The sequence below is a fragment of the Hippopotamus amphibius genome, chromosome 15 (genome assembly GCF_030028045.1).
Source record: "Hippopotamus amphibius kiboko isolate mHipAmp2 chromosome 15, mHipAmp2.hap2, whole genome shotgun sequence".
NCBI classification, from domain to species: domain Eukaryota; kingdom Metazoa; phylum Chordata; class Mammalia; order Artiodactyla; family Hippopotamidae; genus Hippopotamus; species Hippopotamus amphibius.
The window spans coordinates 17865520-17890491 of NC_080200.1; the positions used below are offsets into that span (position 1 = coordinate 17865520).

The 24972-nt window shown below is 38.3% G+C and overlaps 1 protein-coding gene across 1 annotated transcript; it reads left to right on the forward strand.

Moving 5' to 3' along the window:
• The first annotated feature begins 22648 nt into the window (after nt 1-22648).
• On the forward strand, nt 22649-23593 carry LOC130837154 (olfactory receptor 10H3-like). The gene has a single exon (XM_057709958.1). It carries the CDS (start codon nt 22745-22747, stop codon nt 23591-23593), a length of 849 nt encoding a protein of 282 aa, XP_057565941.1. The 5' UTR covers nt 22649-22744.
• Nucleotides 23594-24972: the final 1379 nt, after the last annotated feature.

Below are 24972 nucleotides of genomic sequence, written 5' to 3' on the forward strand. Positions count from 1 at the left end.
ATACATATACAATGCACTTAGAAAACAAACAGAAAAAGAGGTATGAGGATTGGATAGGAAGAAACAATGCTTTCAATATTTGCCAATAATTATTACATATCTAGGAAAGACTTGAGAATCAGCTAACAATACAGCTTCTCTATATAATTATCCTCACGAACATAGTATAAAGGAAAAGAGTCCTACTCACAAAAGCAACAAAATTTATGAAGCATTTAGGTATAATATGAGTAAAAGATGTGTAAGACACACACAGGGGAAACTATAACATTTTACTGATGAATATAAAAGAATTTCTAAACAAATAGAGAAAGATACCAAAGATACAATAATGTAAAAAAAAAGTCTCCCTAATCTACAAATTGATGAAAATCTACTAAATATTTTAATATGAAATATGAAATGCAAGTTCAAAACTCACATGAACAGGTATACTTGTGCAATATTTGACACAAATATGAAAAAGAAACACAAAGAAAGAATGATAAAATTAGAGAAGAGAACAATATAGAAGTTTCAAATATCCACTTCTTGGGGATGATGTCAGCAACATGGTGGAGGGAAAACCTATGTTTGTCTCTCATTTTCAATCTACAACCAGTAAAACTTCCACAGCTCAATGAAGGTGCCCCTGCCCAACACACCAAGACTCTGGAGAGTTCCACACATCTGTACATCTAAAGGTGGGTGGGCTAGAACACATAAAGAAGGCAGAAAGAGATCAACTGAGTCAATGCCTGAAATCCTTTGCCCTCCAACTGTGGCAGCTGAATCCACAGCACCAGAGAAAACATTAGCAGCAGAGGAGGCTGCATACACAGCTCAAGTCTATCAGCTGCAACAGCACCTGTGGTCACAGGTAACTGGGCAGCAGAGACAGTGGGTTCTGGGACCCCATCCCTCTAGTTACTGAGGTGCCCACAACCTAGCCACTGCCCCCAAGCACTGGAGCCTTTGAGCCTTACAACACTGACTCAACAGAGGTGCCTGCATGACCCTGGCTCTCCTGCTCATGCTCCAACCCCTGCAGTAGTGGAGCCTGCAACTCAGGAGATCCCAGATTTGAGGAAAGAGCCCACCGTCCCAGTGCACCAGGCAGTGATGACAGCAGCACTGGCAGAAGCAAAAAAGCAGAACCGTTGAGGCATAAGAAGTGATAAAGAAGGCAGGAAATCATGGAGTCACACCTCTTATAAAGCCAGTGGAGGGTGGAAAGTGCCAACTCTCAAATATAACCAGAGGCATATCATGTAAGAAAAATGAAAAACTTGTGCTATAATGCTTCCTCCTGGAAAACAAACAATAACAAAAAAAGTCCTCTAACTTCTAACCTGTGACTACTTCAAATGCACCAGCAGAGGAACAGTTCATCAAGCATCATGAAGAACCAGAGTAACACTACACCACAAAAGGACAATGACAATTCTCCAGAAAACAGACTTAATGTCACAGAATATTGCAATCTAACTGATAGAGAATTCAAAATAGCTGTCATGAAGAAACTTATCAAGCCACAGGAAAACTAAGAAAGGCAGTTCAATGAAGTCAGCAATTAATTTTATAAACAGAAGGAATATTTTACCAGAGAGATTGAAACTAAAAAAGAACCAAACTGAAATTCTGGAGCTGCAGAACTCAATAAACAGATGAAGAATGCACTAGAAAGCATTGAAATAGAGGAGAACATAGGGAAGAGAGAATTAGTGAGCTCAAAGATAAAAAATATAGATATAGATATTAAAAATAAAAGATGAAAGAGAAACAAGCTTTTTAGAAAATGAGGAAATTCAGTGAGAGCTATCCAACTCTCTCAGAAGGGCAATGTTAAGGTAAAGGTTATTCCAGAAGAGAAAGAAGGGAGAAGAGAGATTATTTGAAGAAATAATAGCTGAGAACTTCCCAAACCTGGGGAAGGAGCTGGATATACAAGCCCATGAAGCCAAGAGAATACATTATTACCTCAATGCAAAAAGACCTTCTCCAGGACATATCATAATAAAATTGTGAAAAGTAGATTAAAAAAATGAATTTTAAAGACACTCAGTGATAAAATGACAGTAACCTACAAAGGAATTCCCATTAGGCTATCCAAAAATTTCTCAGCCAAAACTCTACAAGTCAGGAAGCCAGGGGGGAGTGGAATGACATACTTAAAATAATGAAAGATAAAAGCTGTCACCCAAGGATACTCCATGTGACAAAGTCATTATTCAGATTTAAAGAAGAAATAAAGACTTTTCTAGACAAACAAAAGCTGAGGGAGTTCAATACCCTGAATCTGACTTAGAAGAAATGCTAAATGGAGATCTTTTATTAGAAATAAAAAGGCAAAAGTACACAAACTTTTGAGGAAGGTGATATATAGACAGAATCAGAAAGTTACAACTCTTTATCAGAATAGGTGTTAAACACTTTATTATAGCATAAAGGTTAAAGTAGAAAAAAATCAGAAAATAACTATAGTACTTCAAATTTGTTAACAAACTCACAACACAAAAAGGGATAATTTGGAACAACAAAAACACAAAAGAAGAGGAAAATGTTGGGATCTGTATAAGTAAAAGAAGAGAAGATATTTTCAGTAGAAAGAGGTATATTTTATGTATGAGATGTTTTATACAAACTTTAGTGTAACCAAGGAAAAAAAGAGATCTAGAGCAGAGATATGAAACATAAAAGAAGAGAAAACTGAGAAAAATATCATAGAAAACCCTCAAACCAAAATTGCAGACAGAAACAGAAGGAAAAAGAAATAATGGAGATATAGACAACTAAAACACAAAACATAAAATGGCAGAATGTAGTCCTATCAATAATCAAACTAAATGTAAATGGATTAAATTCACCAATCAAAAGACAGCTTAGTGGATTAAAAAACAAGAGCCAACTGTACGCTGCCTCCTAGAGACTCAGATCATCTCTAAAGACAGGCTAAATGTGAAGGGATGGAAGCTGATATTCCAAGCAAATGACAGCCAAAAACAATGGTTGTAGCCATACTCATATCAGACAAAATAGACATCAAGCCAAAATAAGGAATGAGAAAAATATGGACATTATATAATAATAAAAGGGATAATTCATCAAGAAGACATAACAGTGATTAATACATAGGCATCTAACATAGGAGCAACAACACATATAAAGGAATTATTAAAAGAACCTAATGTGAGAAATTGACAGCAACACAACAATATTAGGGAACTTTGACACCCTACTTACATCATCCACACAGAAGTAAGGCACATTTAAGCTGCCTTAAATGTAGCCAGGTGGATTGGATAGATTTACACAGAACATTTCGTCCAAATGCAGCAACATACATATTCTTCTGAAGTGCACAGGGAATTTTCCCAAGAATAGACCATATGTTGAGACACAAAACAAGTCTTGATAAATTTAAGAAGATTGAAATCATATCAAGCATATTTTTTATCACAATGGTAAGAAACTAGAAATCAACCACAGGAAGAAAACTGGAAAAATCACAAATATGTGGAGACTGAACAACATGCTACTGAAAAATTATTGGGTCAATGAAGAAATCAAAGGAGAAATTTAAAATATCTGAAGACAAATGAAAATGGAAATACAACATATCAAAATCTATGGGATGCAGGAAAAGCAGTACTAAGAGAGAAGTATATAGCAATCAGGCCTACCTCAGAAAACAAGAAAAATCTCAAATAATCTAACACTACACATAAAGGAACTAGAAAAGGAAGACTAAATGAAGCCCAAAGTTGGTAGAAGAAAGGGAATAATGCAGGTCAGAGCAGAAATAAATAAAGTGGAGACTAAAAAGACAGTAGAAAAGATCATTGAAACTAAGAGCTGGTTCTTTGAAAAGAGAAACAAATTTGACAAACCTTATCTAGACTCACTAAGCAAGAGAAAGAGAGAGGGAGAGAGGAGGCTTTGATAAACCAAATCAGAAAGAAAGAGGAGAAATACAACAGACCACAGAAATACAAAGGATTATAAGAAAATATTATGAACAGATGTACAACAAATGGGCATCTAGAAAAAATGGGCAAATTCTTAGAATCATACAACCTTCTAAGACTGAAACATGAAGAAGTAGAAGATCTGAAAAGACAAATCACTACTACAGAGATTGAAGCATTAATCAAAAAACCTCAAAGTCCAGGACTAGACAGTTTCATAAGTGAATTCTACAAAACACTTAGAATACTAGAAGATTTAATGCTTATCTTTCTCAAACTATTCCAAAAAATTGAAGAGAAGGGAGTATTTCCTAAATCATTTAACAAGTCCAAAATCACCCTGACACCAACACCAGAAAAAGACAGCACAGAAAAAAAATATAGTCCAATATCTCTGATTAACATGAATGAAAAAAATCCTTAACAAAATATTAGCAAGCCAAATATAACAAAACATTATAAGGATATACACCGTGATCAAGGGGAATTTATTTCAAGGATATGGGGATGGTTAAATATCTGAAAATCAATCAACGTGATACATCACATTAACAAAACAGAGACTAAAAACCATGTGCTTATCTTAGCAGATGCATAAAAACATTTGACAAGATTCAACACCAATTTATGATTAAAAACTCTTAATCAAGTAGGTATAGAAAGAACATACCTAAACAAAATAAAGGCCATTTACCATAAATTCACAGCTAACAACATACTCAATGATGAGGAATTGAAAGCTATTCGTCTAACATCAGGAACAAGACAAAGATGCCCACTGTCACCACTCATGTTAAACACAGTATTGGAAACCCTAGCCAAAGCAATTAGGTAAGAATAAGAAATAAAAGATATCAATTTGGAAAGGAAAAAGTAAAACTGTAACTATTTGTAGATGACATGATTTTTTATATATAGAAAATACTAAAGACTCCACCAAAAATTATTAGAAATAATGAATATATTAAAGTTTCATGATCAATATGCAAAATCAATATACAAAAATCTGTTGCATTTCTATTGGCTAACAATGGGCTAGCACAGAGGGAAATTGAAAGAACAATGTCATTTAAAATCACAGCAAGAACAACAAAATACTGGGAATAAATTAACCAAAGAGGTGAAAGTCCTGTCCATTGAAAAATAAGCCATTTTTGAAAGAAATTGAGGAAGACACAGAAAAATGGAACAACATTTCATGCTTATGGATTGGAAGAATTAACAATGTCAAAATGTCCATACCACATAAAGTAATCTGCAGATTCAATGTAAATTCCTATCAAAATACCAAGGAAAATTTTTCACAGAAATAGGGCAAAAAATCCTAAAATTTATGTGGAAGCACAAAACCCCCAGATATTCAAAACAATCCTGATATAAAAAAATAAAGATGGAGGTTTCAACCTTCCTAGTTTCAAACAATATTACAAAGCTACAGTAATCCAAACAGCATGATTTTGGCAGGAAAACAGCTACCTAAATCAGTGGAACAGGGGACTGCCCTGGTGACACAGTGGTTAAGAATCCATCTGCTGGGACTTCCTAGGTGGTGCAGTGGGTAGGAATCTGCCTACCAATGCAGAGAACATGGTTTGATCCCTGCCCCAAGAGGATACCACATGCTACGGAGCAACTGAGCCCGTGTGCCACAACAATTGAGCCTGCACTCTAGAGCCCATGAGCCACAACCGCTGAATCCATGTACCACAACTGCTGAGGCCCACGTGCTTAGAGCCCATGCTCTGCAACAAGAGAGGCCACCACAATGAGAAGCCCACACACCACAATGAGGAGTAGCCCCCGCTCGCCATAACTAGAGAAGACCCGTGTGCAGCAACAAAGACCCAACACAGCCAATAAAACAAATAAATAAATTAATTAATTTAAAAAAAGGGATCCATCTGACAATGCAGGGGACAGGGGTTCAACCCCTGGTCCAGGAAGATCCCACATGCTGTGGAGCAACTAAGCTGATGAGCCACAACTACTGAGCCTGTGCTATAGAGCCCACAAGCTACAACTACTGAGCATATGTGCCACAAGTACTGAAGCCTGCATACTCTAGGGCCCACATCCACAATTACTGAGCCTACATGCTGCAACTACTGAAGCCTGCATTCCTACAGCCTATGTTCCACAACAAGAGAAGCCACCACAGTGAGCAGTCTGCACACCACAATGAACAGTAGCTTCCACTCACAACAAATAGAGGAAGTTCTGCAAAGCAATGATGACCCAACACAGACAAAAAAAAAAAAATCAGTGCAACAGAACTTAGAGCCCAGTAACAAATCCACACACATATAAACAATTATTTTATGATAAAGGAGGAAGGAACCTTCAATGGAGGAAGAATAGTCTCTTAAAAAAATGGTGTTGGGAAACTGGAGAGCCTAATGCAAAAAAGAAAAAGAAAAAGAAACTAGATCATTGGCACATACCATTCATGAAAATTAATTCACAATGTATTAAAGACATGAATGTACAAACTGAAACCATAAAATTCCTAAGAGAAAACAAAGCTAGTATGTACTTTGACAGCAGTCTTATAAATATCTTTCTAGATTTGTTTCTTCAGGTAAGAGAGAAAAAAGCAAAAATGAATATTCATTAAAAATAGTCAAGCCTATGCAGGGTCTTGTTTTCTTGGCCAAGGGTTGGGCCTGAGCCTCCAGGGTGGGAGCACCAAATCCAGGATGATGGAACCCAGACTAAACTCACCCATGAGTGGGCAGACACCAGAAGGAAGAGGAAATACCACCTTGCAGGCTGCAGAAAGGATACCACAAAAATAGTAAGTTAGGCAAAATGAGATGACAGAGAAATATGGTGCAGATGAAGGAGCAAAGTAAAAACCCATAAGACAAAATATATGAAGAGGAAATATGCAATCTACCAAAAAAGAATTCAGAGTAATGATCCAAGATCCCAGAAAAAGAATGGAGGCACAGATCAAGAAGATACAAGAAATGTTTAACAAGGACCTAGAAGAAGTAAAGAACAAACAAACAGTAATGAACAACACAATAAATGAAAAATACACTAGAAGGAATTAATAGCAGGCTAACAGGCAGAAGAAAGCACAAGTGAGCTGAAAGATGGAGTGGTAGAAATAACTGCTGTGGAGCAGAATGAAAAAAAGAATGAAAAGAAATGAGGAGAGTCTCAGAGACCTCTGGGACAACATTAAATGCACAAACTTTCAAATTATAGGGGCCCATAAAAAGAAAAGAAAGGGAAAAGGCCTGAGAAAACATTTGAAGAGATTATAGCTGAAAAGTTCCCTATCATGGGAAAGGAAATAGTCACCCAAGTCCCGAAAGTGCAGAGAGTCCATACAGGATAAACCCAAGGAGAAACGTGCCAAGACAGATATTAATCAAACTAACAAAAATGAAACAAAGAAAAAATATTAAAAGCAACAAGGGAAATCAATAAATAACATACAAGGGAATCCATATAAGATTATCAGCTGATTTTTCAGCAGAAACTCCGCAGGCCAGAAGAAAGTGGAGGGATATATTTAAAGTGGTGAAAAGGAAAATCCTACAACCAAGATTACTCTACCCAGCAAGGATCTCATTCAGATTTGATGGAGAAATCAAAAGCTTTACAGAAAAACAAAAGCTGAGACTTCAGCACTACCATATAAACTTTACCACAAATGCTAAAGGAACTTCACTAGGCAGGAAAAACAAGAGAAGAAAAACACCTACAAAAACAAACCCAAAACAATTAAGAAAATGGTAATAGGAACATGCATATCAATAATTACCTGAAATGTAAATGGATTAAATGCTCCAACCAAAAGACACAGACTGGCTGAGTAGATACCAAAACAAGACCAGCATACATGTTGTCTACAAGAGACCCACTTCAGACTTAGGGACACATACAGATGGAAAGTGAGAGGATGGGGAAAGATATTCCATGCAAATAGAAGTCAAAAGAAATCTGGAGTAGCAATACTCATATCAGACAAGATAGACTTTAAAATAAAGTCTACTACAAGAGACAAGGAAAGACTCTACATAATGATCAAGGGATCAATCCAAGAAGAAGATATAACAATTGTAAATGTTTATGCACCCAACATAGGAGCACCTCAATACATAAGGTGATGCTAACAGCCATAAAAGGGGAAATCAACAGTAACACAATAATAATGTGGGACGTTAGCACCCCACTCATACCAATGCACAGATCATCCAGACAGAAAATTAATAAGGAAACACGAGCCTTAAATGACACATTAGACTAGGTGGACTTAATCAATGTTTATAGGACATTCCATCCAAAAACAATAGAATACACTTTCTTCTCAAGTGCAAGCAGAACATTCTCCAGGAGAGATCACATCTTGAGCTGCAAATCAAGCCTCAGTAAATTTTAAAAAATTGAAATCCTATCAAGCATCTTTCCCAACCACAATGTTATGAGAATAGAAATCAATGACAGGAAAAAAAAAAGTTAAAAAATTCAAACACATGGAGGCTAAACAATATGCTACTAAATAACCAATGGATCACTGAAGAAATCAAAGAGGAAACAAAAAAATAGCAAGAAACAAAAGACAACAAATACACGATGATGCCAAACCTATGAGATGCAGCAAAAACAGTTCTAAGAGGGAAGTTTATAACATTACAGTTCCACCTGAAGAAAAAAGGAAAATCTCAAATAAACAACCTAACCTTACACCTAAAGCAACTAGAGAAAGAACAAATAAAACCAAGAGTTTGTAGAAGGAAAGAAATCCTAAAAGTCAGAGCAGAAATAAATGAAATGGAAATAAAGAAAACAGTAGCATACATCAATGAATTCTTTGAGAAGTAAACCAAGTTGACAAATCTTTAACCAGACACATCAAGAAAAAAGGGAGGGGACTCAATCAATAAAATTAGAAATGAAAAAGGAGAAGTTGCACCTGACGCTGCAGAAATACAAAAGAATATAAGAGATTACTACAAGCAACTACAAGCCAATAAAATGGACAACCTGGAAGAAATGAACAAATTCATAGAAAAGTACAACCTTCCAAGCCTGATCCAGGAAGAAATAGAAAACATGAACAGACCAATCACAAGTAGTGAAATTTAGAAGGTTTAAAACCTTCTAAAAAATAAAAGTCCAGGATCAGATGTCTTCACAGCCAAATTCTATTAAACATTTAGATAAGAGCTAACACTTACCCTTCTCAAACTCTGCCAAAAAATTGCAGAGGGAACAACACTCCCAAGCTCATTCTATGAGGCCACCATCACCCTGATACCAAAAGCAGACAATGATATATAAAAAAAGAAAATTACAGACCAATATCAATGATGAACATAGATGCAAAAATCCTCAACAAAATACTAGCAAACAATCCAACAACATATTAAAAAGATCATACACTATGACCAAGTGGGATTTATCCTAGGGATGCAAGGATTCTTCAATATCTGCAAATCAATGTGATACATCATATTCACAAATTGCAGTATAAAAACCATATGATCATCTCAATTGATGCACAAAAACCTTTTGACAAAATTCAACACCAATTTATGATAAAAACTCTCCCAAAAGTGGGCATAGAGGTAACCTACCTCAACATAATAAAGGCCATATACAACAAATCCACTGCAAACATCATCCTCAAAGGTGAAAAGTTGAAAGCATTTCCTCTGAGATCAGAAACAAGACAAGGATGTGTACTCTTGCACTATTATTCACATAGTTTTGGAAGTCCTACCCATGGCAGAGAAGAAAAAGAAATAAAAGGAATCCAAACTGGAGAAGTTAAACTGTTGCTGTTTGCAGGTGACATGATACTGTACATAAAAAATCCTACAGATGTCACCAGAAAACTTCTAGAGCTCAACGATGAATTCAGTAAAGTGCACAATACAGAATTAATACACAGAAATCTCTTGCTTTCCTATACGCTAACAATGAAAGATCAGAAAGACAAATTAAGGAAACAATCACATTTACCATTGCAACCAAAAGACTAAAACACCTAGGAATAAACCTACCTAAGGAGGCAAAATACCTGTACTCAGAAAACTATAAGATACTGATGAATGAAATCAATGGTAACACAAACAGATAGAGAGATATACCATATTTTTGGATTGGAAGAATCAATGTTGTGAAAATGACTATACTACCCAAAGCAATCTACAGATTAAATACAATTCCTGTCAAATTACCAATGGTGTTTTTCACAGAATTAGAACAAAAGATTTTACAATTTGTATGGAAACAAAAAAGACCCTGAATAGCTAAAGCAATCTCGAGAAAGAAAAACAGGGCTGGAGAAATTAGGCTCCCTGACTTCAGATTGTACTAAAAAGCTACAGGAATGAAGACAGTATAATACTGGCACAAAAACAAAAATATGTATTAATGGAACAGGATAGAAAGCCCAGAGATAAACCTACACACCTGTAGTCACCTAGTCTATGACAAAGGAGGCAAGAATATACAATAAAGAAAAGACAGTCTCTTCAGTAAGTGGTACTGGGAAAACTGGACAGCTACATGTAAAGGGATGAAATTAGAACACTCCCTAACATCATACACAAAAATAAACTTAAAATGGATTAAAGACCTAAATGTGAGGCTGGACACTATAAAACTCGTAGAGTAAAATATAGGCAGAACACTCTAAGACATAAATTGCAGCAAGATCTTTCTTGAAACCCTCCTAGTGTAATGAAAAAACAAAAATAAATGAATGGGACCTAAAGAAACAAAAGCTTTCACACAGCAAAGGAAACCATAAGAAAGAGTAAAATACAACCTTTAGAATGGGAGAAAATATTTGCAAATGAAGCAACTGACAAGGGATTAATCTCAAAAACATACAAACAGCTCATTCAGCTCAATATCAAAAAACAAACAACCCAATCAAAAAATGGGTGGAAGACCTAAATAGACATTTCTCCAAAGAAGACATACAGATGGCCAACAAACACACAAAAAGATGCTCAACATCACTAATTATCAGAGAATTGCAAATCAAAACTACAATGAGGTATCACCTCACACCAGTCAGAATGGCCATCATAAAAAACTCTCCCAACAATAAATGCTGGAAAGGGTGCAGAAAAAGGAACCCTCCTACACTTTTGATGGGAATGTAAATTGGTGCAGCCCCTATGGAGAACAGTATGGAGATTCCTTACAAAACTAAAAATAGGACTACCATATGATCCAGCTTTCCTACTCCTTGGCATATAACCCAAGAAAACCATAATCCAAAAAGATACAGGCACCCTAATTTCTCATTGCAGCACTATTTACAGTAGCCAGGACATGGAAGCAACCTAAATATCCATCAACAGAGGAATGGATAAAGAAGATGTGGTACATATATACAATGGAATATTACTCAGCCATAAAAAAGAATGAAGAATGCCATTTGCGGCTACATGGAGGGACCTAGAGATTGTCATACTGAGTAAAGTAAGTCAGACAAAGACAAATATCATATGATATCACTTATATGGTGGAATCTTAAAAAATGATGCAGATGAACTTATTTGCAAAGCAGAAATAGAGACACAGACATAGAGAACAAACGTATCGATATCAAGGGGCAAAGGGGGGTGGGATGAATTGGGAGATTGGGACTGACATATATACAACTACTCTATATAAAATAGATGACTAATAAGAATCTACTGTATAGCACAGGGAACTCTACTCAATGATCTGTGGTGACCTAATAGAGAAAGAAATCCAGAAAAGAGGGGACATATATATATATATATATATATATACACACACACACACACACGTATAGCCGATTCACTTTGCTATTCTGCAGAAACAAACACAAGATTGTAAAGCAACTATTTTCAAAAAAAGAAAAAAGAAAAAACCAAAAACCAAAAAAAAAAAAAAAAGGCTAGCCTAAAAAAATTCTTCATACCATCAAAAAACATACACATATTGAAAACCTGCTTAAACACAAAGTTTTTCATTTGACAGCTCTCAGCCAGGGTCATGCACATTTACAGGGAGCTTTTGCTTCTCAAGCTGATATAGAAAATTGTTGAAGACACTGGAGTAGCTAAAGCCAGTACAGTAGTTCTCAACCTTTAGCCTGCATCCCAGTCACTTTGTAGTCTTGTGTAAACACAGCTCCAGGGGCCCCACCCCTGGAGTTTCTGACTCAGGAGAACTTGGCAAGGCCTGAGTACCTGAATTTCTAGCAGGTTCCAGGAGACGCTGATGCTGCTGATCCAGGAACCCCAGGTGAGAACCACTGGCTAAAATACCTGTACAAATGTAGCACCATCTCCATCTCTGCTCAATGGTAGACAGTACCCACTCTGTCAGCCAGGGTTAGAGGAGTAGGCTGCTGAGGGCAGGGATGTGTGTGGTGAGACCTAGGAAGAGAAGTGGGGGAGGGTTAGAATTAGGATTTAGCTGATTATAGGAGTGAAATGGACAGTGTTGCTGACTAGACAGAGGGAGAGAGGGGCCAACTGTTTTTATGACACCAACTGTGTGGCTTCTTTCCACACCACGGATAAGTTCTCTAATTCTGGACACCAACCGGGTGTCCTACAATTCAATTCTGACACTAGTGACCTGGAGCAACTGTCAGACTCCACAGGTGAATGGCTCAGGCCCACAAGACTGCCCCCACTTCAGACGCTTGTTGCAATTATTGGGTGCCCATGGTACCCACAACTTCTACAAAGTGGAACTTTGGCTACAAAGTTGCAACTTTCCACAACTCACCCCCTTTCAGTTCCCACACTTCGCTAGGACTCAGAGAACTTAGGCAAGTGCTTCAGTTGCTATTACCAGTTTATTATAAAAGATACAACTCAGGAACAGCCAAATAGAAGGGATGCATACAGCAAGGTGTGGGGGAAGGAGCAAGGAGATTCCATCCCTCTTGCGTTGCACCACTCTTGCAGCACCTCCATGTGGTCACCAATGTAGAAGCTCTCCAAACTCTGTTGTTTGGGGAGCTTTCATAAAGGCTTCATCACAGAGCCATGATTGATAAAATCATTGGCCATTGGTGCTTCCTTCTTTTCTAGCCCTTCTCCTCTCACTGGATGTCTAAGAAGTGGGGCTGACAGTTTCAACCTTTTATCATGCTTGGTCTTTCTGGAGGCCCGCCCCCATCCTGAAGCTACCTAGGGGCCCCCAGCCTCTAGTCATCTCATCAGCATAAAAAAGACACTCTTATCAATACTAAGATACAAACAGTTTTGTAAGCTGAGCATCAGGAACAAGAGACAAAGACCAAAAGTTCAGATATTTATATTTTATCATAGGGAGGCATATGCTAATGTCAGACTTTCTGGCTTCAATCAACAGGACAACAGGGCTAGGACAGAACTTGACTGAGAAGAGAGGCGAGGCTTTCCAGTTTGATTAGAAGGCATTGAGCACTTATATTACCCCAGAAAAAACACTCTACAAGACCCAGCTCCTAATTACTCTTATTCTGAGAAGACTTCCAACCGCCCTTACCCAGGGCCACAGCTCTGGATTTTCACTCTGTGCTGCTCTAGCTCTTGCCTTCCTTCTGACCTGACCTTGACCCCAAGGGGTTGAGAGCATCTGTATCCAGTTTTGTCTCTCCCAAGACTGGGTTTTCCTCAGCCCTCAGTAGGGGCCGCAGCTTTTCTTGGCAGTGAGAGGCAGCAGGGGGTCTGTGGTGTGTGGATATCTGGAGGAGGAAGTAGAGACTGCAGGTCCCATGAGGCCCCCTGTGGTCCCTCTTGGCCTCTCCAGACCCAGAGGACTGCCCTTTCAGTTTGGTTTCATGGAAAGGCTCTTAGAGGCAGCCTGCTGAAGCCTGCAGCAAAGATAAATCACAGTGTATCAGTTCCAGGAGACCTTAAGTCTGACCCCACACCTGCCTGTGGGTGCTGCTGACAGCAAGAAGCAGGAGATCTTCTTCTGCCCTCCCCTGCTGGCCATTTCTTGGAAGAGGCAGCCCAGGCAAAGAGGGACCAAGAGGGAGAGGGTAAGAAGGAAGAATCATATAGTTGTAGATGGCACTGCCCAGCCTGGGGATGAGGTCAGGGCTGGGTATAAGGGTAATAAAAGAGGATCTTAGTCTTGGGAGGCTGCTGGGTTCTTCTCAGTTTGTCCATCTGGGTCCCTTCTTGCTTACCCCAGGTGCCCTTTGCAACTTCTCGGGCAGTTGTTCTAAGCTCAGGGTGATTTTGCCCCACGGTGGACATCCTGACATAACTGGATTTTTTTTTTTTTTTTGGTTGTCACAATTGATGGTGAGTAAAGGATGCTGTCATCTGGTATGTTGAGGCCAGTGTTTCTGCTAAACATAGCATGATGAAAAGGACAGTCAAAGAATGATCTGGCTCCAAATATCACAAGTTCTGAGGTTGAGAAATCCTGTTCTAGTTATGTCCTGTCTTTGCTACTCTATCCTGGTGTGGCATAAAGGTGGCCCTTGCTACCCTGGAGGGGAGGCTCAAGGGGAGACAGAGGTGTGAGCTGGGTGCACTCCTATGATGTGTGTGATGTTTGCTCAGCACCTGTGTGTGAGCCATCCTCTATAAGACCAGAGGAGACAGAACTCTGTCCACCTGTCATAGGAGTTGGGAGAGCCCAGCCTCAAGAATCATGGCTGTTCCAGCAAGCAGGAGGTAGGAAGGCAGACTGTTGGGGTGAGGCAGGGGCTGGGGAAGAGAGTGGAGGTTGGATCAGCCTCCTGAGGGGAACTGCATTGTGTGGTTAACACAGGTACTGAGTGCTCCACTGGGGTCAGAGACATGAATTTAGAATGGGGCCAATTGGTGCCATCAGGTACAGAAGGGTGACAACAAACCAGATCAAAAGAAGGAACACAGTCTCAAAGCCAGTGATAATTATATTTATCAGGTAAACTTTAAGCACTAAGGTGAATCCTCCTGCACCACTGAAGACAGTCCTCTGTGTACTCCTATTTTCAGTTGGGGTGAGGTGGTTCAGCACTGGAAAGTTCTTTCTCAAAGACATCAGTGAGTGCTGGGATTTGAACACTGGGTCTGATGACTGCAAACATTGTGTATATTTCAGAAAATTTCTCTGGAAGCCAGAGTGGAGTGGGAGCAGAGGAGGGGGCATGGGAGGAGCCTGGGCTGTGTTCCAGGAGAGAGGAGATGGAGCCATATGGATGGAGAAGAGTGAGAGAAACCTAAAACCGTTTAGTTGGGAAGAAGAAGGCTGAGTGAAGGGAGGGATGAAGCCCAGAAAGATGTTGATGCCAGAGTCTTGGTTTCTGGGTGGGGTGCTTAGTTGACTTTGCTTTTCAGTTTAAAGTGCAGCCTTCCTCACTCCAAAGCCCATCCTCACTCCAGCCACATTCCTCACTGTCCTGGTGATTCTGTGTCTTCCAAGTTCCTGGCTGGCCCCTACCGTGGAGGATTCTTAGAGACAATGCCCTAGTGAGATGACTAGGGAGTCCAGTTATGGGGTACCTGTCACAGAGGCAAGGAGTTTAGGAGTTCTGGGCTGCAACATAACTCAAGTTAGTCATAAAAATATATTTTAAATATTTTATGATGGACTTCAAGTGCAGAGCTTTGAGTCAATCGTATTTCCAGTTTGCAGCTTTTGATTATCGTTGGTTTTCACAATATCCATCTATTTCATAAATGCATTCCCTTTCTTTCACATCATTTCCTTTTTGTGTCGACAGTCATATAAAAATATTTTATGAGTACTCTGATTTGCATATGTTCTTTCAAGTTTGTATAGTTTTCCACATGCATATCTTTTAATTAATTTTTTAAAATTTTAAATTAATGAGCTTTACGTTGAGATGTTTTAGGTTCACAGGCAAACTGATCAGAAAGTATAGGGAGTTCCCACTTACCTTCTCTCCCTGCACAGTGTTTCTTGCATTAGTATGGTACATTTATTATAATGATATGTTATAATTAACTAAACTCCAAGTTTACATTAAGCTTTGCCCTTTGTGTGGTACATTCTATGGGTTTTGACAAATGTATAATGACGTGTATGCACTGTTCCTCTTTCATACAAAGTAGTTTCATGTGCTATATTTTTCATGTGGAATTATGGTAGAGACTTCACCCTGTTTTTTGCTTTTTTCATTCAATGCTATTTTTAAAAATCCACTTACACTGCTATGTGTAACACCTGCTTGGGGTCCAACATTTGCATTCATCCCATCTTCCCTGCCTTATGCAGGCTTGTCTAATTCTCCTACTAAAGTAGTGCTAAAAGGAACATGCTCACCTATAAATAGGTTTGAGAAGTCGAGATAGATACTTGGGACCAAATTTGCTGGTGTACAGAGCATGAATATTCTGAATCTTTATCATTCTACATTCTCATTAGCCTTGCAGGAGGATTCCTTTCTCTCCATAATCCAATCAACACAGCATTTTCTAATTTGGGGAATTGAATAGTTATACAGTGAAATTCCATCTCTCTCTCTCTCTCTCTCTCTCCCCCCTCTGTCTCTGTCTCTGTCTCTCTCTCTCCCCCTCTCTGTCTCTGTCTCTGTCTCTCTCTCTCCTCACCCACCATTTTTTTTATTGAGTATCTTTACATTTGCCTGGATTATTCCTTGTGTGATTTCTCTGCTCATGTCTGTACTGAGTTTCCTAATTCGTGTTCATGTTTCTAGATAGCATTCCTTTGTCAGTCTTACACAATGCAAATTATTTTTCCCAACATTCCATCTGCCTGATAACTTTATCCAGGATTTCTTTTGTGGGATAAAAATCCTTAATGTTGATGGTTTCATGGCTTTTTGGAAAATATCATTAAAATTTGTGACTTTGAAAATCAACAAAATATTTATCTTGCATTCTCTCCCATTAACTTTAGTTGATATTACATATTTATGTCTTTTCTTAAAATTTATTTAATCCATTTATGTATTTACTTTTGGCTGCATTGGGCCTTTGTTGCTGTGCATGGGCTTTCTCTAGTTGCGAGGAGCGGGGCTACTCTTCATTGAGGTTTGCTGGCTTCTCATTGCGGTGGCTTCTCCTGTTGCAGAGCACAGGCTCTGAGCACACAGGCTTCAGTAGTTGCAGCACTCGGGCTCAGTAGTTGTGATTCATGGGCTCTGAGCAGAAGCTCAGTAGTTGTGGCACATGGGCTTAGTTGCTCTGCGGCATGTGGGATCTTTCTGGACCAGGGCTCGAACCAGTGTCCCCTACATTGGCAGGTGGATTCTTAACCACCGCATCACCAGGTAAGTCCCCTTATTTATATCTTGAATCTATCTGGATTCCTCTTTTGCATTTGTTCTTGGGCAGAAATTTAGATTTACTTTGCTTCATGAAATGAACAGTTTTCCCACCTGAAAGTATTAATCAATCTTATTTTTCCCTTTGATATATGCTGCCACCTCTATCACATATTAGGTTTTGAATAATGAAGGGGTATTTTCTGAGATATAGAATGGATTTGATCAATGTCTATGTCTAATCCAGGTTCTCACTTTTTTTTTTTTTATTTTTTTGGGGGGTACACCAGGTTCAATCAACTGTTTTTATACACATATCCCCATATTCCCTCCCTTCCTTGATGCCCCCACCTCGATTCCCCCCCACCCTCCCTGCCCCAGTCCTCTAAGGCATCTTCCATCCTCGAGTTGGACTCCCTTTGTTATACAACAACTTCCCACTGACTATTTTACAGTTGGTAGTATATATATGTCTGTACTACTCTCCCGCTTCTTCTCAGTTTCCCCTTCACCCCCCGCCCCCTCCCATACCTCGAGTTCTCCAGTCCATTCCCTGTATCTGCTTCCCTGTTCTTGTCACTGAGTTCATCAGTACCATTTTTAGATTCCGTATATGTGAGTTAGCATACAATATTTGTCTTTCTCTTTCTGACTTACTTCACTCTGTATGACAGATTGTAGTTCTATCCACCTCATTACATATAGCTCCATCTCATCCCTTTTTATAGCTGAGTAATATTCCATTGTATATATATGCCACATCTTCTGTATCCATTCATTTGTTGATGGGCATTTAGGTTGCTTCCATGTCCTGGCTATTGTAAAGAGTGCTGCAATAAACATTATGGTACAAGTTTCTTTTGGGATTATGGTTTTCTTTGGGTATATGCCCAGGAGTGGGATTACTGGATCATATGGTAGTTCTATTTGTAGTTTTTTAAGGAACCTCCAAATTGTTTTCCATAGTGGCTGTACCAACTTACAGTCCCACTAACAGTGCAGGAGAGTTCCCTTTTCTCCACACCCTCTCCAACATTTGTTGTTTCCAGATTTTGTGATGATGATTTGATCAATGTCTATGTCTAATCCAGGTTCTCACTTTTTAAAAATCTTTGAGTATAATTGCTTTACAGTATTGTGTTACTTTCTGCTGTACAACAAAGTGAATCAGCTAAACGTATACATATATCCCCATATCCCCTCACTCTCGAGCCTCCCTCCCACTCTTCCTATCACACATCTTTATGTCTTCACAAAGCATCAAGCTGATCTTCCTGTGCTCTGTAGCAGCTTCCCACTAGCTATCTGTTTTACATTTGGTTAGTGTATATGTCAATGCTACTCTCTCACTACATCCCAGTTTCCCCTTTCCCCTACCCCACCATATCCTCAATTCCATTCTCTATGCATGCATCTCATTTCCTGCCCTGCCATTAGGTTCATCAGTACCAGTTTTCTAGATTCCATGTATGTGCATTAGCATACAGCATTTGTTTTTCTCTTTCTGATTTACTTCACTCTGTATGACAGATGCTAAGTCCATCCACCTCACTACAAATAGCTCAATTGCTTTTTATGACTGAGTAATATTCCATTGTATATATGCGCCATATCTTCTTTATCCATTCATCTGTCAATGGACATTTAGGTTGCTTCCATGTCCTGGCTATGGTAAATAATGCTGCAGCGAACATTGTGGTACATGTATCTTTTTGAATTATGGTTTGCTCTGGGTATATGCCCAGTAGTGGGATTGCTGGGTCATATGGTAACTCTATTTTTGGTTTTTTGAGGAGCCTCCATACTGTTCTCCATAGTGGAAGTATCAATTTACATTCCCACCAACAGTGCAGGAGGGTTCCCTTTTCTCCACACCCTCTCCAGCATTTATTGTTTCTAGATTTTTTTGATGATGACCATTCTGACCAGTGCAGGTTCACACTTTTAAAAAATGACTATGACTCTATAATATATCTCACTACCTGGAAGGGCATCTCTCTCCTGTTTACTCCATTTTTAATATATTACATCTTGATTCTTTTATCTTTTCTGGATAGATGATCAGGTCACTTCCCTTCCTATCCTTATGTATCTTCTTTCTTTTCCTTTCCTTGTAGAACTTCTAATGACTTTCAGTTCCATGTTGAAGAACAGCAGAGACAGTGAGTAACCTTGGCTTGTTCCTGTTCCTGATAGAATAGTGCATGTAAACTTCCCCACTTAGTATACAATTAGCTAGTTTTCTAGTACGTATTCTTTACATAGCCAAGAAAGTCCTCTTCAAGTTCATGCTGTAAAAAGGCTTTTTAAAGAATCAGAAATAGACACACATATATTAAACCATTATGTTGTACACATAAAACTAATACAATATTATATGTCAATGATATCAAAAATTTAACAATTGTAAAAAAGTAGTTGAATTTTAGAAACTATACTCCTTCCTTGATCAAAATAGTTGTCATTTTTCTTTTCTAGTTTATTTATATGATGAATCACATGATACTGCACCATCTTGTCATTCATGGGATAAACCAACACCACTAGATCATAATTTGCTAATTTTAATATGTCATTTTATTTGATTAAGTAATGTCTTATAATGAATTCTAAAATTTGCACAGATAGGTGAGTCGGTAAATTGGACCCATAATTGCCACTTCTTATAACATTCTGACCTGGTTTTAGAATCCAGATTGCATTAACCTAAAAAGCTCAACAGATTTCATTTTTTTTCTGTCTTTTTCTTTTAAAGGATATGTATAAGATAGTCATCAAATGTTCCTTAAAATTTACAATCACTCACTTATAAACCCACTGGGGCTGATGATTATAGGAAGGGAAAGTCTTTAACCATTCCAATTTCTTTAAAACTTTTTTAAATATCCAGGGACTCTATTTTCTTGCACCAGTTTTGCAATTTTATGTGTCTCTGAGAATTCATTCATTTTTGCTTCAATTTCTTTTTTTAATAAATTTATTTATTTATTTATTTATTTTATTGGCTGTGTTGGGTCTTTTTTTTTGCTGTGCGCGGACTTTCTTTACTTGTAGTGAGTGGGGGCTACTCTTCGTTGTGGTGCGCAGGCTCCTCATTGCCGTGGCTTCTCTTGTTGCAAAGCACAGACTCTAGGTGTGTGGGCTTCAGTAGTTGCAGCACATGGGCTCAGTAGTTGTGGCTCACAGGCTCTAAAGCACAGGCTCAATAGTTGTGGCACATGGGCTTTGTTGCTCTGCAGCATGTGGGATCTTTGTGGAGCAGGGATCGAGCCCGTGTCCCCTGCATTGGCAGGAGGATTCTTAACCACTGTGCCACCTGGGAAGCCCTTGCTTCAATTTCTTAACTTATATTTTATTACTATTTCTATTCATTTAAAAATATCCATCATTTCTGTAATTATTTCCAATATTGATTTTATGTTTTTTTATTGGCATTTTCTCCTTGTTTCTATCTTATTAATCTATTCCAATCACCTGATTTTTATTGTGTTAAGCATGATTTTCTGGATAAAGTTTCTTGATAAATATGTTGATAGATGTATATCCTACTCATAGTTCTGTTTTAGCTAAAAACTTTGATATTTGATGCTTAAATTATTTAATTACAAATATTTCTTCATTTATTATATGATTTAATATTGAAACAAAAGATTATTCAATAATTTATTTAGCTTTCCAACTTATGGAATTTGTAAAGCTATTCCTTTTCTATCAATTTCCAATTTTAGTACATTATAATCTATATATTATCTATACTTTGAAGGGGATGGCAGATTTCTCTATGTCCTAAAACAAAGTAACTTTTTGTTAAAGTCCTCTGTGTGCTTAAAAAAAAAAGTTTAATCATAGTTGGTGAAGAGACTAAATGTGTCCAGGAGGTAATGTCTGAGTATTATTAATGTGTTGCAATTATTAATTCCCAAATTGCATTTCTGAATTCTGTTTAAATCTCTGACTTCAATTTTTTATCTATCTGGTATTGATTTAGCTATTTCTATTTTATAACTATTTCATTGAAGTTATGTTGAATATTTATTCCTAATATTCAAGTATATATTTTTATATATGTTAATTATATATATATAGGTTGCTAAATGTTCTTTTAACTTTCATAAAATATTCCTCTTTGACCCTTCATGTATGCGTGTGTGTGTGTTTTTTACATTTCATTATGCTTTTAAACTGGTAATATTTTTTATTATTAATATTATTTTTTGGGGGGTACACCAAGTTCAATCATCTGTTTTTATACACATATCCCCGTATTCCCTCCCTTCCTTGACTCACCCCCCTCGAGTCCCCCCCACCCTCCCCACCCCAGTACTCTAAGGCATCTTCCATCCTCGATAAACTGGTAATATTTTCCTTCACAGCCTATTTATAACCAAATCACAGTTAAAATTAATAACAAAAGAAAGAATAATCCCTTGCTATTATTTGCACTTTTCATTCATACCATAATAAAAGTCTTCTCTGTTTCCTTAAAAATACAGCTACTATATCTAAATCAGCATCTAATCTAGTACCCTATTTTGCATAAGGTTGTTACATCCCTTGAATTTCTATTCATCCTTTTCTTGATCCTGCTTATTGATGAGACTAGACCAGTTGTTCTGTAGAACATTTCACCTGCTAGATTTTCTGATTGCTTCTTCATGGTATCATTTAGCTTATTCCTCCATCCTCTGTACGTGATCACCCTTTTTGATTCTCAGCTGTGGCCAGTGGGCATGTTTTCAATCTAGTTCTAGCATCCTTGAACATTAACACACTGTTCAGTGAAAGTTCCATTTTACAGTGGAAGAGATTTGTTAGGCTTTCTTCCATGCCAAGATCATCTCTCCAAGGAACTGGTTCTTTTCTGGTTATTATTACCTTTAATTTCATTTTCTTCTGCTTTCAAAATTGCTGCCTCAGCTTTCTGTTGGTGCATATTTGCCTGGCATATATCTGACCATTTTCAAATTTTCCATTTGGTTCCTTTAGAAGAACAAATACAAAATGTGACATAGGATGCCAGAAATGAGTACCAATAAAAAAGTGTTAAAACACAGATGAATGGGTCACTCAAGTAAAGGACAAAGATTATCATAAAACTTTTTTTTCAGAGCCCCAATATCCAAATATATGTCTTTTAGAACGGGCACACTATTCAAAAAAAATAAGACCCAGATCATCCGAGTGAGTCTTAATGATTAAAAACCTGGATTCTTTTATTTCTTTTCATCACTGTTAATAAAAACCCAATATCCAAACTATGTCTTAAGCATTTAATGCACGGATCTCAGTTTACCTTTATCACATTACTAAACGGTAAGTACAATTCTGATTTACTACATCTTACTGACAAAGATTGTGAAAAAAAAAAAAAAGATTGTGAGACTCAGTTATATAGTATATATAGTATAGAGCTCTTCAATTGCCACTTACTGTATATTAGAGCCTATGCTTTAACCACTGTGCCTTCATCCTGCTTCTGACGTCACCAGATGCAGCATCCTTGTCGGGTCAGAACTACAGCACAGCATCTGAATTCATTCTCATCGGCTTCTCCAACTTCCCTCAGCATCTCCTGCCTGCCTTCTTCCTGCTGTACCTGCTGATGTACCTGTTCACACTGCTGGGGAACCTGCTCATCATGACCACCATCTGGAGGGAGCACAGCCTCCACACCCCCATGTACCTCTTCCTGTGCGCCCTCTCCACCTCCGAGATTCTGTTCACTGTTGCCGTCACCCCTCGCATGCTGGTGGACATGCTCTCCACCCACCGCTCCATCACCTTTGTGGCCTGTGCCAGCCAGATGTTCTTCTCCTTCACATTTGGCTTCACTCACTCCTTCCTGCTCATGATCATGGGCTATGACCGCTATGTGGCCATCTGCCACCCCCTGAGCTACAACGTGCTCATGAGCACACGTGACTGTGCCCGCCTCGTGTCCTGGTGCTGGGCTGGTGGCTCAGTCATGGGGATGATGTTGACATTGATAGTTTTTCAGCTCACCTTCTGTGGGTCTAATGAGATCCACCATTTTGTCTGCCATGTGCTTTCTCTCTTGAAGTTGGCCTGTGGGAAGAAGACAGCCTCTGTCACCATCAGTGTGATCCTGGTTTGTGTCACAGCCCTGCTGGGATGCTTACTCCTCATCATCCTGTCCTACATCTTCATCGTGGCTGCCATCTTGAGGATCCCCTCCGCTGAGGGCCAGCACAAGACCTTCTCCACCTGTGTATCCCACCTCACCATAGTGGTCGTGCACTACGGTTTTGCCTCCCTCATCTACCTCAAGCCCAAGGGCCCCCGTTCTATGGACAGTAACACTCTGATGGCCACCACCTACACAGTCTTCACCCCCTTTCTTAGCCCGATCATTTTCAGCCTCAGGAATAAGGAGCTAAAGAACACCATAAAGAGAAGCTTCCGCAGAAACTTCTGTCCCCTGAGCTCCTGATGGCCAGTTTGGAGATGAAGAAATATGATAGAAGGGTTTGGGGTAATAATGTCTGTCTGTATAAAAGTCATGTAATGATTCAGGTCTGTAAAATACCCACACTCCATAAGAGTGTGATGCGTACTAGCTATTTGTTTTTCTCCATTATTTCCCCCTCTTGCATAGGCTCTATCATCATAATCGCTTCATTATACCCGGTGAGATGAACTCCATCCCATTGTCTATGCCTAAGAATGTTATCTATCTATAGGTAGGTGTGGAGCACCACATGGATGTGTCTGGACCCTGATGCACCTGGTTATTCTTGAGTGGACTAGCAAGAGAAGATTTTATTTCCCTATCCCCCAAAGTAAAAATAAACAAAGTAACCTAAAGATAATAAGAAATGCCAACAGGATTGTGTCTTTTCCATGTATGAAGCACTGTGTCTAGTATTTTGCTATTTTTATCTTTTAAAAATTTTATTGGAGTAGTTAATTTATAATATTGTGTTAGTTTCAGGTGTACAGCATAGTGATTTAGTTATACATATACATATATTCATTCTTTTCAGATTCTTTTTCCATATAGATTATTGCAGAATATTGAGTAGTGTTGCTTGTGCTGTACATTTGTTCCTTGTAGGTTATTTTACATATAGTAGCATGTGTATGTTAATCCTAAACTCCTAATTTACCCCTACCCCTCATGTTTCCCCTTTGGCAACCATAAGTTTGTTTTCAAAATCTCTGAGTCTGTTTCTATTTTGTAAATAAGTTCATTTATATCATTTTTAAGAATTATATTCCACATATGAGTGATATCATAAGATATTTGTCTTTGTCTGACTTACTTCACTTACACAATAATTTTTAGGTCCATCCATGTTGCTGCAAATGGCATTATTTCACTTTTATGGCTGAGTAGTATTCCATTGTATATATGTACCACATCTTCTTTATACATTCCTCTGTCGATGGACATTTAAGTTGCTTCCATGTCCTGGCTATTATAAATAGTGCTGCAATGAACATAGGGGTGCATGTGTCTTTTTGAATTATGGTTTTGTCTGAATATATGCCCAGGAGTGGGATTGCTGGATCATATGGTAGTTCCATTTTCAGTTTTTTAAAGAATCTCCATACTGTTCACCATAGTGGTTGTACCAATTTAACCCTGATGTTTTTAATGATAAGAAATATTCAAAAGAAAATAAAACATTTGCCTCTGAGAATAGTTTACTATTTACAGTTCAGCACTGCATTTTGGAGTCATAGACTCTAAGAGAGGTTTTTTATGTTGAGCTGAATGAGTGAAGAAGGCTAGTATGTAAAGTAGAGGCAGCAAGAAGTAGATCTAGTGAGAGCAAGAGCAGGAGAAAGAGCAGGCTAGGAGGAATG